Genomic DNA, 18145 nt, shown 5'->3' on the forward strand with positions numbered 1-18145 from the left:
TCAAAAAAATGAAACTGGCAGAGATACAGACATCTGAGCTTGTTTGTTCAATTATTTGCACATGGTACCCTGACTTTCAAAATCATGGCCTAGTAATTTTGTTTTGTAATTGTGACATGGAAAACTCAGTAATGACAATGTGAAGAAAAATTCATCGTATCATTATTATAACTATATTTGGAGACTACTTCATTGTAATTTGTATTTAACTTGCAGGGTCTGTGTGTGTGCACTGAGGTATACATATACATGGGTGTGGTTATCTAAAGAAAATCAAAATGCTTTCATTCCTTTACAATCTTTACATTGCCCAATTTGATTCCTCAAACAAGTAATTTAGGAAAGGGTTTAGTAAAAAGAAACCTTGGTTAAGGTAAATAACATAAAATGTACAGTTATAAAGCAAACTAATTCATTCATCATCAGATTCAAATTTGGTCCAGTGGCCAAAAATCTAAGATCTAAATATTGGTCCACATATTTACAGACAGACAATACAATCAACCAATTATTTCAAACATATAAAGTTTAAATACCCCGTGAAGATTAAACAAATCTTACATTTTCAAGTAAATAAAGGAAGTCAATTCAAAGAATTAAAATACTGTTACAGCAAAGAAACATATTGAAACCACATAAAAAAGACAACTATGCAACTGAATCTTGTCCTTGGGGCTGTAGGATTTGTGGGACTGAGAAGAAACACTTACAGTAAAAATATGACAAAGAAACATGAAAGCTAAACACGAAAGTACAAAAGTGAGAGTGAGGAAACTTGTAAATGAAAGAAAAAAAAGGTTACATTTGTCATTAAAAAAAAAAAAGCTATAAGATTTAATTACTTGACCACAAGACACCCACTTCAGTTTTTTTTTCCACTTGATACATATCTACTGTAGCAAAATTTCCTCTAAAATGTTTCAACACAAAGCATTTAAAAACAAAGGCTACTCTGGTAAAGCACACCAAACTTGTAACATTCTGCCCTGCAAAATGGCAAATAATGAGACTGTTAGGAGAGTAACACTTACCTGTAACCACCATGCTGGTCATGTTAGAGTTTGGACTACTGAGAACACTGCCTGAGAGTAGTTCGTCAGATCCTCTCTATAAAAACAAGAACAAATTAGTGTAAGACCCCTTTAAATTTAAAAATGTTAATCTGAAAGTCACTTCTCTGTAACTTTTCAAATAGTGTCACTGAAAAATGTCAGGTGTTACACTACTGGGAATAAAAAAAAATTTAATTCCTGAAACAATAAGTTAACTCCACTCTCCTATCCGTAACTTCCTTTCTCACAAAGCCAACAGTAGGTCCTTCCTTCCATTAACCCAAGTCCAAAAGGCAATAAATAGGAAAAATGACCAGGTTTCATAATTAAAAACTTTGGAAAACTACATCAATTTTTTAATAAGCAAATACCAAAGCAGTTGAACTTTCTCACAGACACTCCGAATCCTTCAACCTCATATCCTTTACTCATCCAGATAACTCAGGTCTTCAGAAAATGAGAACTTCACACTAATGATCTGGACAACTCATCTTCATAATCATTGAAATTAAACAGGTGTATGTTTCAATGGCTAGAACACTGTAAGCAAAGGCAAAATCTATGGAATGAGAAATTTCTTTCTGCCAATATAAGAAGAGACGATCATGTTTTCAAATCCTTTAAAAGAAAAATCACATGAATCGTATGTTCATATGTTCTTAGAACTACACAATTTGTTCAAACCAAGCAATGTTGTTTCAGCTGTTTTTAAGTGTACGTACGTAATGTGCGTACTTACAGAAGTACATATGAGCACACTAATATTTAAAACAGCTAAATCAACTGTTTTGCCTATTTGAAGTATGTGTATACTTACATACATTGGTAAGCAATATTTAAAATAACTAAATCAATACTAGCTGATTTAGACAAACAGTACGAAGTTGAATGCAACTACCAAAATGGAAAAAAAATATACAAAGGAGATAATTTATCAGAGCATTTCAGAAAGTCCAAAACAATTCTAATTAACCATAAACTTCATGCTAATCAGTGTTAAACTCATTCTTTAATAAGCTGTATTACAATATAAAAATGATAAATATTCATATGTCATTGTCCTCATTGTTTTAAAATCGAACTATTTATTAACATCAAGCTCAGAGAAATACAAGAAGAAAAATAAAAACACAGTATCAAGTCACATTTACATCATCTTAAATTTTTTAATCAAGATATGGAAGATACAGCATGGCACTGTTTTATAAGGACATGACATACAGAATTAGATACTTAAGAGATCCTTAAATTGTGGTCCCTAGAGCAATATAAAAAACCTGGAAATTTCCTTAGCGAAATATGTTCTTAGATCCATCCTAGACCTACTGAAGAAAACAATGGAGACAGGATCCAACAACCTAAGTTCCTTAACAAGCCCTCCAGGTGCTTCTAATGAATGCTAAAGTTTAAGAACTGCTAATAAACATTACTGGTTAACTATCAACAACAAAAATGTTTCCTAGTTTGTTTTCTTTTTAATTTTTTTAGAACACTTGTTAAATTTAAAATAAAATTGAGAAGGAACAGATTTCTCATATACTCCCTGCCACCACACATGCACAGCCTCCTCCATTATCAGCATCCTCCACCAGACTGGTACATTTATTACCAAAGATTATTAATGTATCATAATCACCCAAAGTCCAGTTTAATACTTTAATTAAGGTTTAATACTGTACATTCAGTGGGTCTGGACAAATGTGTAGTAACATATATCCATCTTTTAACATTTTTTTTTTAACATTATTTTTACTACCCCCAAAATCCTCTGTGCTCTGGCTACTTTCATCCAAACTCCTTCCAACCTCCTGAATTTTGTTGTCTCCATAGTTTTGCCTTTTTCAGAACACAGGTGGAATCTTACAGTATGCAGCATTCTCAATTGTCTTCTTCCATTTAGTAATCTGCATTTATGCTACCAGGTACCCCCATGCCTTTTCATCGCTTGAAAATTCATTTTGTTTTACTGCTGATAAATACCACATTGTTATGTACCACAGTTTACTAATCCATTCACCTACTGAAGTAGGACATCTTGATTGATTTCATGTTTTGGCAATTATGAATAAAGCTGCTGTTAAGATCCATGTGCAGGTTTCTGTGTATACGTAAGTTTTCAACACCTTTGAATAAATACCAAGAAGTTATGGGATCATATAGTACAAGTATGTTCAGCTTTGTAAAAACAGCTAATTTGTTTTCCAAAGTGGCTATATAATTCTGCATTCCCACCAGGAATCTATGAGATTTCCTGACACTCAATATCCTCCCCGGCCTTTACGGGTGCCAGTGTTTTAACTATTCTGAAACAGTATTTTGGCTATTCTGATAGTGTAGCAGTATTTCACTGTTGTTTCCATTTGCATTTACTTTATGACATATGATGTGGAGCATCTTTTCATGTGTGCATCTGCCATCTGTATATCTTCTTTGGTGAGGTGTCAAATTTTTTGGTCCACTTTCTAATCAGGTTGCTTTCTTACTGCTGAGTTTGAAAGTTCTGGGTATTTTAGATAATAGCCCTTTGCCCCGTGTATTATTTGCAAGTATTTTCTCCAAGTCTGTGGCCTGTCTTCTAGATATATTTCACAGACAAAAAAATTACTGATTTTAATCAAGTCCAGCTAATCAATTATTTCTTTCTTGGGTTATGTCTTTGGTGTTGTACCTGAAAAGATACCTTTGTACCTAATTATCGAGATTTTTCTCCCACATTATTTTCTAAAAGTTTTATAGTTTAGCATTTTATATTTAGGTCTATGATCCACCTTGAGTTAATTTTTGTGAAAAGTTTAACGTCTGTCTCGATTCATTCTTTTGCACATGGATTTCAGTTGTTCCACTAGCACCTGTCAGAAAGACTATCTTTGCTCCACTGTTTTGCCTTTGCCTCTTTGTCAAAAATAGGTTTGACTATATTTATAGGGGGCTCTATGCTGGGCTCTCTATTCTGTTTCACGAAAACCAGGCTGCCTTGATTACTGTAGCTTCATATAAAATCTTGAAGTTGAGTAGTATCAGTCCTCCAACTTTGTTATTCTCCTTCAATACTGTGTTGGCTATTCTGGAGTTTTTGCTTCTCCATATAAACTTCATAATCAGTATGTTGATACCCATATAATAACTTGCTGGAATTTTGACTGGGATTGCACTGACTCTATAGATCATTTTGGGAAGAAGCGACACCTGACAATATTGAGTATTTCTATACATGAATATGGACTTCCCAGGTGATGCAAGTGGTAAAGAATCCACCTGCCAATACAGGAGATGTAAGAGATGCAGGTTCAATCCCTGGATTGGGAAGATCCCCTGGAGAAGGAAATGGCAACCCACTCCAGTATTTCTCACTTGGAAGATTCCACGAAGAGAGGAATCTACCTGCTGAACACCATGAGAGCACAAACTCACACAATCAATAAAAATACAAAATAAATTTAACAATGACACACAAAAGAGGATCAATAAAATCAAGCTTTTGATTTTTCAAAAAGACAACAAAAGAGACAAAACAAAAAAAGATAGCTACTTATACCTCATTAATCCACGCACATAAGAATAAAAGCTCAGGGAAAAAACTGAAAGCAACCAGATGAAAAAAACTTAGCTCAGTGAATAATCTCATGGAGCATAATGATACCATTTTCTTACAGTTGCAGGACTTTTATGAAAAATAAACTTCTAGGCTATTTATGCCACTATGTTCTTCATTTGCGTTTTGTTACAGTGGCTTAGACTTTATACTAACATATACATATCCCTACCGCACAATTGCACTCATCTCACACGCCAGTAAAGTAATGCTCAAAATTCTCTAAGCCAGGCTTCAGCAATACGTGAACCATGAACTTCCAGATGTTCAAGCTGGTTTTAGAAAAGGCAGAGGAACAAGAGACCAAATTGCCAACATCTGCTGGATCATGGAAAAAGCAAGAGAGTTCCAGAAAAACACCTATTTCTGCTTTATTGACTATGCCAAAACCTTTGACTGTGTGGATCACAAGAAACTGTGGAAAGTTCTGAAAGGGATGGGAATACCAGACCACCTGACCTGCCTCTTGAGAAACCTATATGCAGGTCAGGAAGCAACAGTTAGAACTGGACATGGAACAACAGACTGGTTCCAAATAGGAAAAGGAGTACATCAAGGCTGTATACTGTCACCCTGCTTCTTTAACTTCTATGCAGAGTACATCATGAGAAACGCTGGGCTAGAAGAAGCACAAGCTGGAATCAAGATTGCAGGGAGAAATATCAATAACCTCAGATATGCAGATGACACCACCCTTATGGCAGAAAGTGAAGAAGAACTAAAAAGCCTCTTGATGAAGGTTAAAGAGGAGAGTGAAAAAGTTGGCTTAAAACTCAACTTTCAAAAAATGAAGATCTGGTCCCATCACTTCATGGGAAATAGATGGGGAAACAGTGGAAACAGTGTCAGACTTTATTTTGGGGGGCTCCAAAATCACTGCAGATGGTGACTGCAGCCCTGAAATTAAAAAACGCTTACTCCTTGGAAGAAAAGTTATGACCAACCTAGATAGCATATTCAAAAGCAGAGACATTACTTTGCCAACAAAGGTCCATCTAGTCAAGGCTATGGTTTTTCCTGTGGTCGTGTATGGATGTGAGAGTTGGACTGTGAAGAAAGCTGAGTGCCGAAGAACTGATGCTTTTGAACTGTGATGTTGGAGAAGACTCTTGAGAGTCCCATGGACTGCAAGGAGATCCAACCAGTCCATTCTGAAGGAGATCAGCCCTGGGTGTTCTTTGGAAGGAATGATGCTAAAGCTGGAACTCCAGTACTTTGGCCACCTCATGCGAAGAGCTGACTCACTGAAAAGACTCTGATGCTGGGAGGGATTGGTGGCAGGAGGAGAAGGGGACGACAGAGGATGAGATGGCTGGATGGCATCACGGACTCGATAGACTTGAGTCTGAGTGAACTCCGGGAGTTGGTAATGGACAGGGAGGCCTGGAGTGCTGCAATTCATGGGGTCACAAAGATTCGGACACGACTGAGCGACTAAACTGAACTGAACTGATACATACCCCTGTAATATGGGAAATAGAAAAAAAAGACACTGCATATTTCAACTGACTAGCTCTATATAAGCAAAAAGAAATAAAATTGGATCCCCACCTAATACAGTGTAGTAACTAAAATATTTTTTGATGAATTAGAGACAAACAGAATAGATAAGGCTTTAAAATTTTTCAGCAGAAAATATCTTTTTATCTATGAGTGTAAGTCACAAAAGTGGATCACATACTATGTAATGAATACCTCATTAAGTTTCAAAAATAAGAAATTGTACAGATCGTAATATTTGATCAAACATGATATTTTAATGAAAGTAAGAGAAGAGAAAAACAGAACAAAATCTAATTGTTATTTATTCAGATAAGATTTTGGAACAGTTTTTAAAAATTTGAGCCAAAAAATGACTCTACACCTCACAGAGTAATAACAAACTTTAAAAGACAAGTTACTTATAAAATAAGCAGCAAGAGATTAGTTTTCAGTACATGAAATGAAAATTACCCTTAATCTTGATCACAGTTTAAAAAAAAAAAGAAAAGAAAAAAAATTAATACTAGACATATATGCCATCTCACTTCTCAGACTAGCAAAATTCCAAGCATTTCAATATGCTGGGCAGGCTATGGGGAACTGAGGAATCTGCATTCTAACCAGCAGTATAAAGAAATGAGAAGATTTTCCATATATAGCAATGAAGTGATTTCCAGGGTATATTTACCTTCTAGGATATGTTTAACATTATGTTAAAAAGTCAAGATATTAAACCCTGTGTATTCTGTGCTATCTTTTCTCTAAGATGCTAGGAGGGAGCATGCAGAAAAAACTCACATTTGCTTCTATTAAATAAAAGAATAAACCAAAAATTAATGAAAGTAGAAACCCTTTGTAAGGGAATACAATAAGCAAAGTAGAATGAACAGGAGTAGAAGACATCTATGAATGTAGCTTGTTTTGCAACTCTGGAAAATTTATTCAAAGTGAAAAACTATTCCCTAAAAATGAAAATCAAAATGTAACAAACAAATCTAACTATTAGGGTGATGGCAGAACCACACACAAAATTATTTCAATAAACTTTAAAAAACCCTGTAATTGTATTGGTCTAACCAAAAAATTCGTTTTTAAGTAAAAATAAAAGACACATTTTTCATTTTTACCAAGAACTTTACTGAACACATTCACTGTTTTGTTCCACTATTTTCTGCCATTTTTCAGGCATAACTTCATAATTCTATAACTAAAAACTTGTTTTGAGTATAGAACTGTTCCAGGTGCTTTTTACAGTCTTCTAGGGAATTGAAATCTTTTCCATTAGGTGAATTTTGTAAAGACCAAAATAAATGGAAATCCAAAGGTGCAATATCTGGTGAATACAGCTGATGAATCAGAACTTTCCAGATAAGTTGTAAAAGTTTTTTTTTGGGGGGGGGGGGGGCCTGGTCATCAAATAAACATGCGGTATTGCATTATCCTGATAGAAGATTATGCATTTTCTGTTGAATAAATCCACACACTTTTTATTGGGTGCTCCTTTCAGTTGGTCTAATTGGTAGCAATATTTATTGAAATTAATCATTTGGTTCCCCAGAGGGAGCTCTTATTAGATAACTGCTTTCCAATCCCACCATATATACAACATCACTTTCTTTGGATGAAGACTGGTGTTTGGCTGGTGGTACTTCAACTCTCTTGTCCCACAATCTCTTCCATTCCACCTCATTGTACAGTATCCACTTTTCACTGCTTGTCACAGTTTGTTTTAAAAACAGAACGTTTCGCTATGTCCAAGTAGAGAACAGCATCAAGAAGGTTTTTTTCATTTATGTAGAACCCAGACATCAAAACAATTAACATAACCAAGCTGGTGCCACCCATTTTCAAGGCTTGATCTGACTATTTTGAGTATGTCAGCTATCTCCCACATGGTGTAATATCAACTGTTCTCAATGAATGTCTCAATTTGATCACTATGGACTTCAACTGGTCTACCCAACCTACTCATCCAGCAAAAAATCCCCAGCATGAAAACTTCGATTAACCACTTTTGACACATTTGACCAGGCACAGCACCTTCTCCATATACTACACAAGTCCTTTTTTGTGTTTCAGTTGCATTTTACCTTCCTTGAAATAATAAAGCATAATATGCCGAAAATGTTGCTTTCCCTTCCATCCTCAACTGTAAAATGGCTGCACAAAAATTCACCAATTTTAATAAGTTTTTTTTTAAATGCATGCTGATATGACAGCTGTCACAATACAATCTAACAAAATTGTTTCAAGTGAACAAAGTTAAAAAAAAACAACTACCAAAATTGTTTCAACTGAAGTTAATACAAAGATAACTAAGCAATACTAGAGTCATCTTATGGAAAAAAACAAATGAACCTGTTGGCAAACCCAATACTATACATTTTTCATGAAATACACTTTGAGGACAAAAATAATTGCAAAACAAATCTTAAAATTATATTATATTACAAAAAATATACTACAATGTTAGCACTGATGTTGCTTTTTAAAGAAATATATATGCAATTATGTTAACATTAGCAAGAATTTTCAACCTACAAGAGATACCAACAAAAAAATTGGAAAAGGAAACACAGTAAAATTATGTACGAATTGGAAATGAACACAGATATATATGTCTTATTTTATTAGCTTTCTCAAGTGAAAAAATTTGGAAACAATAACAAACCTAAAAGACATTGGCACCTTTGCACCCACATTATTATTGTCTCTAAAGACCAGGTCCCACTAAAGGACCCATGATTTCCAGCTAACTAAAATTTTGGAGAAAAAAATAATACTTTAGGTAAATAGCAAAACTAGTGATATTATGAGCTGCTGATGGCGCAAGATGAGAAAATTCAAACATTTTTAAAGAAATGATCACTGCAATAAGACTAAATGTAAAAATCTTTGCCTTCAAAATAACACTTTCATCAACAATAAAGAATTCACGTTGTACTGGAGTTTAGGCTAGAGTTAGCAGCTCATAAGGAAAATTTTTAGCAAAAATCTCTCCTGTTTTTCTTTTAATAAGGGTGTTTTGGTAAAACCAAATATTTGAGAGGAAAAGTTCTTCTAAATAGAAAAATACTAAGTAACATATGCAGGAGAAGAGTATCACCACTTTTGCAATACCCAGTGGAATTATGCAATTATTAGCTACTAAAACCCACTAGTACAGACAGATGATGGAGCACTCTATACTGGATGCATCAAGCAGAGAACACCTGAACCTACTAATAAATGTCAACATCATAAAAAGATAACTAGGCATGTTCCTTCTAGGGTGATACATTAGAAATTACACCGTACATTTACAAAGTATTCTTGCTGAAAATTAAACTTGAATCTGATCAAGTATTATTACCTAACTACAAGTACACAAGAGATAAAGGATATGAGGAATAGAAAAAAAGGACAACATAGAGGTAAAATCAGCAAAAGCATAATTTTCAAAAAATTGTACAGAATAGATGACCCAGTTTCTCTAACAGAAAATCAATAAAGGGGGAGAGAGAAAAAAAAAAAAAAAAAACTGTCCTATTAATAGACTTGCTTGTATGCATGCTATGTCGCTTCAGTTGTGTCTGACTCTTTTCCACCCTATGAACTGTAGCCCGCCAGGCTCCTCTGTCCATGAGGATTCTCCAAGCAAGAATACTGGAGTGGGTTGTCATGCCCCTCCAGCAGTGATACAGACCTTAAAGTACCAAATCAGTAAGCTGACTTTCCTTGATCCCTGATTTAAAAAGAAAATACACAAGATTTCTTTAAAGTGATCAGGAAATTGATTACTACTGTTGGAGATTACATGACATTGGGAAATTATTTTAGGGACTTCCATAGTTCTAACAGTGGATAAGACCCCACCTGCTAATGTAGGGCACATGGGTTTGATCCCTGGTCCGGGAAGATTCCACATGCAGAAGAGGAACTGAGTGTATGCGCCAGAACAACTGAGCCCATTATAGAGTCCCTGCTCCACAACAAGAGAGGCCACCACAATGAGAAGCCCGCACACCGCAACTAGAGAAAGCCTAAGACAGCAACGAAAACCCAGAGTAACCAGAAAGTAACTTGAAAAAATTATTTTAGTGGTGGGGTGGGATGGGCAAAGTAAGTGAAAGTAATTAAGTGATACAAACTTCCAGTTATACGTAAGTTACTGGAATGTAATGCACAGCATGGGGAATGTAATAATAATATTGTAATAATTTTATATGGTCACAAATGACTACTAGATTTACAGTGACCAATTTGTAATATGTATAAATGTTGAATCATTATGTTGTACTCCTAAATCATAATACAGTATGTCAACTACACTTAAACAACAACAAAAAATTCTTTAAAATTTTATTATGTATAAAAATATCTTGAAGAGACTGTATCTGTTAGAGATACACATTGAAATATTTAGGAATGATATAAAATCATCGCTAAGATTTGCTTTAATATTCTTCCAAAGGAAGGCAAAGAAGTGTACTATTATACCATTCACCCCACTTTTGTACATTTTGAAGCTTTCACAAAGCTTAAAAAAGTGAAAAAGGTAAAAGACACTGATGGAAGAAATTGAAGAAGATGCAAATGGAAAGATATTCTTTCTATTTATGCTCATGGATGCTCATGGATTGGAAGTATACTGTTAAAATGCCCATACAACTCAGAGCAATCTACAGATTCAATGCAATCATCAAAATTCCAATCACATTTTTCATAAAATAGAAAAAAAAATCCTAAAGTCTATACGAAACAACAAAAAATTCTTAAGAACCAAAGCAATCTTGAGAAAGAACAAAAGTGGAGGCAGCACACCTCTTGGTCTTAAACTGTAATATAAAGAATAACTCAAAACAGTACAATATGGGCATAAAAGCAGACTATTATAGATTAATTGTACTGAGTTCAGAAATAATCCATGGTCAATCAGTTTACACAGAAGGAGCCAACATACACAGTGGAGAAAAAACAGTCTCTTCAAAATGATGCTGAGAAACCTGGACAGTCTCATGCAGAAGAAAGAAACTGGACCACCATCTTTCATCACACATAAAAATTAACTCAAAATATATTAAAAATTTGAACATAAGGGCTGAAACTATAAAACTCCCAGAAAAAACGTAAGTAGTAAGCTCCTTGAAATCAATCTTAGCAGTGACTTTTTGGATTTGACACCAAAAGCAAAGGCAACAAAAGCAAAAGTAATTAGGACTATGTCAAACTTTAGCTTCTGTAGGGTGAGGGAAACCATCAACAAGATGGATGGAAGGAAACATCTGCACATCATACGTGAAATGTCAATATCAAAAATATACAAGAAACTCATAGAATTCAGAAAAAATAAACATTAAAGATTAAAAATAAACATTAAAGATTAAAGAATGGGCAGAGGAAATAAATTGACATACAAATGACCAATAGGTACACGAAAAGGTACTCAATCATGAATCAGTGAAATGCCAATCAAAATCACAATGAAGTATCACCTCACACCTGTTAGGTGGATGGATGCTATCAAAAAGAAATAACAAGCATTGGCAGGGATTTGAAGAAATGGGAACACTTGCGCAATGACGATGGAAATGTAAACTGATGTACCCACTAAGGAAAACACTATGCAAGTTTCTCAAAAAATTTTACAAAGTAAAACTGCATGATCCAGTAATGCCATTTCTGGATATTTATCTAAAGGAAATAAAATCACTATCTAGACATTTGCACCCCCATGTTCACTGTAGCACCAGGGAAACAACTTAGGTCTCCATCAATGGATGAAGAAAATGTGGTTAATCTACACATTCATAACAGCTATAAACAGAAGAATTTACCATTTGCAACAACATGCAAATGAGGTCATAGGGCTAAGTGAAATAAGTCAGAGAGAGAGAGAGAGACAAACACTGTATGATCTCATTTACCTGTAAACTCTTAAAAAACGCAAAACACTGAATTCCGGAAGCACAGTCTGGGGCAGTAAATAAAGATGGTGGCCAAAAGGTACAAACTTGGAATTCTGACATAAAGTGAAAAAGTGAAAGTGGAAGTCTCTCAGTCGTGTCCAACTCTTTGCGACCCCATGGACTGTAGCCTGCCAGACCCCTCTGTCCATTTTCCAGGCCAGAATACTGGAGTGGGTAGCCGTTCCCTCATCTGGGGGATCTTGCCAACCGAGGGAACAAACTCAGATATCCCACACTGCAGGCGGATTGTTTACCAGCTGAGCTACCAAGGAAGCCCATAAATTAGCCCTGACCATGTAACACATGCTAATATAGTTAACAATATTTGAAAGTTGCCTAACGCTACGCTATGCTACACTACGCTACGCTAAGTCGCTTCAGTCGTGTCCGACTGTGTGTGACCCCATAGACGGTAGCCTACCAGGCTCCCCGTCCCTGGGATTCTCCAGGCAAGAACGCTGGAGTGGGTTGCCATTTCCTTCTCCAATGCATGAAAGTGAAAAGTGAAAGTGAAGTCGCTCAGTCGTGTCCGACTCTCAGCGACCCCATGGACTGTAGCCTACCAGGGAAAATCCATCCATGGGATTTTCCAGGCAAGAAGAGTACTGGAGAGGGGTGCCATTGCCTTCTCCAAAAGTTTCCTAAAGTAAATCTTAAAAGTTCTCAGCACAAGGAAAAAAATTTAACTATGTGTGGCAATGGATGTTTACTATACTTATTCTGGTAATTGTTTCACAATTTTTATACGTACATCAAATCATGCTGTATACCTGAAAATAATACAATGTTATATGTCAATTATATCACAATCTCAAAAAAAAAGGAAAAAGAGAACTCTACAAATCAAAGCTTACTGCCAAACGTATCAACTGATTTTTCTTAATCTTAAATGCATTTTTAAATAAGAAAATAAACATGTTCAGCATGTAAAGTGACAAAAAATAATAAACCTAGCTGGGTAGAAAGAGATAAAAACAGAAATTAGTGAAATATGAAAAAAATTACAGAAGGTGGTACTTTGAAAAAACCAGTAAAATAAGGCCTCTGACAAGAAAAATAAAGGATAAAATATGAATATGTGCTTTTAGCAAAAATAAAAAAGGGGAGAATTAAAAAATGCTATAAAATTCTGAAAATAGCAAAGTACTGAATAACCGAATAAATCAGTAAACTTTGATGAGAGGTGGGAGCATGGATCAAGAGGGAGGGGACATGTATACCTATGGCTGATTCATGTTGTTGTATTGCAGAAGCCAATACTATATTGAGAGGCAATTATCCTCCAATTAAAAAGAAATAAATCTGAAAAATAACTTTGGAAGAAATCAAACTATTTGTCAAAAAAAAGGCTCTCTCTTTCCTCATGCCTTACACACAAGCTGTTTAAAATCCTTGCAACATGTAGGACAAATGATGGAAGTACAATGCATTAGCTTTGGTAAAACTGCCAGTGACTTATTTTCCTTTTTGCCTAAAGCATCAAGTTTCTGCATTGAGCATGCCTTTTACAAATAAAGAAAATATCATGGAGAAGAAATATGCTCTCCAATTAATTTATAAATGTAGTACAACTACAATCAAAAATCAAAAGTCTTCATGGAACCCAGCCACCTTATCTTGTATATACACACACACACATATATATTTGTATATATAAATAAATGAAAAAAAATGCCAAGGACAGTTTTTAAGAAAAGTTGTGAAATTTACTCACCAAAATTCCAGGATTTATCATGATGCTACATTAAATTAAGACATGTATTGATAGCAATAGGATAGTCACAAACAATGAAACAGAAGAGATAGCCCAGGGAAGTTTCTCACATATATGGCAACACGACAACTAATACTGCAGATCAGTAGGAAAAACATGAAATCAATCAAGTTTGTAGCAAATTTGTTAGCCATAAGGGGAAAAAAACCATGTAACCTTTATAACACACTAAAATTAAATTTCAAGTAGACTGAGGCCCTAAATGTGGAAATCAAAATTTTAAAATGTTCAAAATAAAATCTGGAAGACTATATAAAAGATCAATTTAATACAAATTTCCTAAAGCTAAAACAAATTTAATGTTAGTATTTCCAAATCTAACCATCAATTAAAAAAAAAAAAGCCACAGACAGGAAGTTTATCTGTACCTTGTACAACAAAGCTTTAGTACCCACAATTCATAAAAACTCCTAAGAATCAATAAAAGGAAAAGTTCCATAAATCAATATATAAAAACTCCAAGAAAATAAATGAAAACTTTGAAGCTGACTTCTAATAAAGTGCTCCTTCTTAGGATTTACAGATTTACAGGACTTCCCTGGTGGTTCAGACGGTAAAGTGTCTGCCTACAATGCAGGAGACCTCGGTTCGATCCCTGGGTCGGGAAGATCTTTTGGAGAAAGAAATGGCAACCACTCCAGTATTCTTGCCTGGAAAATTCCATGGAAGGAGGAGCCTGGTACGCTACAGTCCATGGGATCACAAAGAGTCGGACACGACTGAGCGACTTCACTTACTCACTCACTTACAGATTAAAGAACTATAATAAAAAGCATCACCATCATTTGAGTAGTTATGTACCATGTTGTGCTAATTCTTTTACATATTGTTCAATCAAGACAACTTTTTAAATAGGTCCCGTTAAACCCATTTTAAAAGTTGTAAAACTGAAACTCAGAGGCTACCTTGTTCAATGTTAACTCGTCTGTTAATTCTAAATCATGTGTTTTTAATTTGACAAGACCTACACTGACAAAACATTTCTTTTTCATCATCAATAACTCCAATCTAGATTATATTTTAATACTGCTGCTGCTGCTTCTGCTAAGTCGCTTCAGTCGTGTCCGACTCTGCTTTATTATAAAAATTTTATTTGGACTTTCCATCTTTGCATATATCCTTTAAGAATACTGATGAACAGATACTTATCGAGAAGACTATGCTGAGCATAAACAGGTTTAACAAAGTTATTTAAACGAATGTTCTTGAAAAAACACAGACGTATGCAAAAAAAAAATCAGCTATCATGTATCTTTTAACAGAAAAACATTCCACCACTTACAAAATATTACTAAAAATCAAGAGAACGTGATGGCCTTAGATCCATCCACCAACTGACACATATGGAGAACATAATAATTGTAACATCAGAATACAATCAGTAGATGCAGACTACGGATAACTCTGTACCACCAACAACCAGTTTTCTTCAAAAATAAAATGTAATTATAAAAGCCTCACAAGGATAAAAGGATAATTTGCAGATCAAAAGAAATTTATTTACTGAATGTGTTGATCTTTGATCCTGAACCTTCCATACCACTAAAAATAAAGACAGTAAACGTACTACAACTTTTACAAGACAAACAGAAATCTTAACACAAATTTGGCACTTGAGAACATTAAGCAATTGCTGCTTTTTTCTCTTGGAGGGAGTGCACTGTGGTTGTATTTCTTTAAATCAGAGAGGGAGGAGGGTAGACAGAGAGAACTGACTCTATCTTTAAAAGAGACACAATAAAGTACTTTCGAATGAATACAAATACCCGGAATTTTTCTCAAAATAACAGAGGAGGAGAAAAGTAGAGTGTGGATAGCCTAAATTTTAGCAATGGGTTGTTTGTTGATGATTGTTTGGGCTGAGTGACAAATAACAGTTTATAATACTATGTCTTTTTTCTAGGTTCAAAATTCACAATAGCTATAACAAGAATCATTTCTCAAAAACACATTTCTTCCATAACTTTTTGATTATATTTTATTACTTTTCAAGTAAAAAAATTTACCTAACCACCTTAGTCCTTCATGAATAGCTAAAACTAAATTAGGAAACTTATTTAACTTTCAATTTAGCACCACAAATGAACCAAATAAGATATCTAAACAGTTAACTACAGAGGCTCATGATTCTAAATCATAGTGCTCCATATAATACCAAAGCTAAGGACTTTGCAGCTCAGTTGAGACATTCTAAAAATAGAATAATGAGCTACTTTCATATATGGAAGCTTACAGGTATATGGTTTTCCAGTGGTCATGTATGGATGTGAAGAGTTGGACTACAAACAAAGATGAGCACAGAAGAATTGATGCTTTTGAACTGTGGTGTTGGAGAAGACTCTTGAGAGTCCCTTGGACTGCAAGGAGATTCAACCAGTCCATCCTAAAGGAAATCAGTCCAGAATGTTCATTGGAAGGACTGATGCTGAAGCTGTAACTCCAATACTTTGGCCACCTGATGAGAAGAGCTGACTCATTTGAAAAGACCCTGATGCTGGGAAAGATTGAAGGTAGGAGGAGAAGGGGACAACAGAGGATGAGATGGTTGGACAGCATCACCGACTCAACGGACATGAGTTTGAGTAAACTCTAGGAGTTGGCGATGGACAGGGAAGCCTGGCGTGCTGCAGTCCATGGGGTTGCAAAGAGCCAGACACAACTGAGCAACCGAACTGAACTGAACAGGTATATGGAATACTGCCTACCACATGAAGTACAATCTTTATGCCTACCTATCTGACATCCTATATTTTCTCTCCCTCCCACATACAAACTCTGCAGTAAAATTCAAACGATTCAGCTGATTGTTCAATGGTTATGAATCTGTGCCAGGCTACTGACACAACTTTAGACATGTCTTTCCCTCAACATATATTGCTCAGTTCTGCACCCAAACATTTACATGTACTGGTCACAATCCACTAATTTCATGAAATCTACTCTGATTCTACCAATTAATGTTCCCTACTGTAGCCTTAGGGCATTTTTGTAAACCTTGAATTAGTATATTTATGTCTTTACCTAGATGAGGTCCTAGAAGATATAGCTCTTTTGGATCTCCAGGGAAAAGGAAGAAGGTTAAGCAATAAAATTGGCATTGACCTTTTTACTGATAAGTAGCTCATGAGATTATGAGCATATTGAAGCCAGAGACCTTCCAAGAGTCATTAAGTATACTACGTACTATGTAATATGTACTACCAATGATGGAAAATCAACAAAATAAGTAAGGTCTCTGCTCTCAAGACACATATATTCTTAGTGTCTTTGAATCACCAGTTTTTAACATAGTGCTGTCATTTAGTAGACACACTGTGCTGCTGCTGCTAAGTCACTTCAGTCGTGTCCGACTCCGTGTGACCCCAATAGAAGGCAGCCCACCAGGCTCCCCCATCCCTCAGATTCTCCAAGCAAGAACACTGGAGTGGGTTGCCATTTCCTTCGCCAATGCATAAAAGTAAAAAGTGAAAAGTGAAGTCCCTCAGTCGTGTCCAATTCTTAGTGACCCCATGGACTGCAGCCTACCAGGCTCCCCTGTCCATGGGATTCTCCAGGCAAGAGTACAAATGTCTTTAATTTGAAATTCTAACATAAATACCCTAGCAAGAATTATGTAACATTTTAAGAAAACTCAAAACCTAAAAACCCGAATAACACAGTTTTTGGCTAAAATACTGGTCATCAATCAGTTATATTCAACTACTATTAAAAAGGTTATGTTTAGTACTATTTTATTGCAATTACCTAGGAAAGCCAATGATGCTGAATAAAGTACCCATATTACAACTTAAACTGTCTTTGCATTCAACAGTTTACAACTGGTGCTTTCAAAATTCTAGTGAAATTTAACCCAAAAAAAAGCTAACTATTTGGGCCCATTATTCTGCAAGAATTTCAGAGGCAAAATGGTTAAGAGTATAGAAATAAACCTCTGAAACAAATTACAAAGAATTAAAAAAAAATTTTTTTTAAGAAATGCAACAAACTTTGTATTAAAATCTACCAATTTCCTTTCTGTTTCACAGTCTCACTGACCTAACCAAATAAAAAGGGGTCTATAAAGAAAGCTAAGTGCCGAAGAATTTATACTTTTGAACTGTGGTGTTGGAGAAGACTCTTGAGAGTCCCTTGGACTGCAAGGAGATTCAACCAGTCCATCCTAAAGGAAATCAGGCCTGAATACTCATTGGAAGGACTGATGCTGAAACTCCCAATACTTTGGCCACCTGATGAGAAGAGCTGACTCATTTGAAAAGACCCTGATGCTGGGAAAGATTGAAGGTGGGAGGAGAAGGGC

General features: G+C 35.3%; 1 protein-coding gene across 4 annotated transcripts in view; it reads right to left on the reverse strand.

Annotated features, from left to right (window-relative positions):
- Positions 1-18145, reverse strand: part of PTBP2 (polypyrimidine tract binding protein 2) — an 85770-nt gene that overhangs the window by 57672 nt on the left and 9953 nt on the right. For all 4 annotated transcript variants that reach the window (XM_061411123.1, XM_061411121.1, XM_061411119.1 and 1 more), the window contains exon 3: positions 1032-1107. In XM_061411123.1, coding sequence (XP_061267107.1) covers positions 1032-1107 — 76 coding nt within the window. The remainder of the gene's footprint in view (positions 1-1031; positions 1108-18145) is intronic.

The sequence above is a fragment of the Bos javanicus genome, chromosome 3, assembly GCF_032452875.1.
Source record: "Bos javanicus breed banteng chromosome 3, ARS-OSU_banteng_1.0, whole genome shotgun sequence".
Taxonomy (NCBI): Eukaryota; Metazoa; Chordata; class Mammalia; order Artiodactyla; family Bovidae; genus Bos; species Bos javanicus.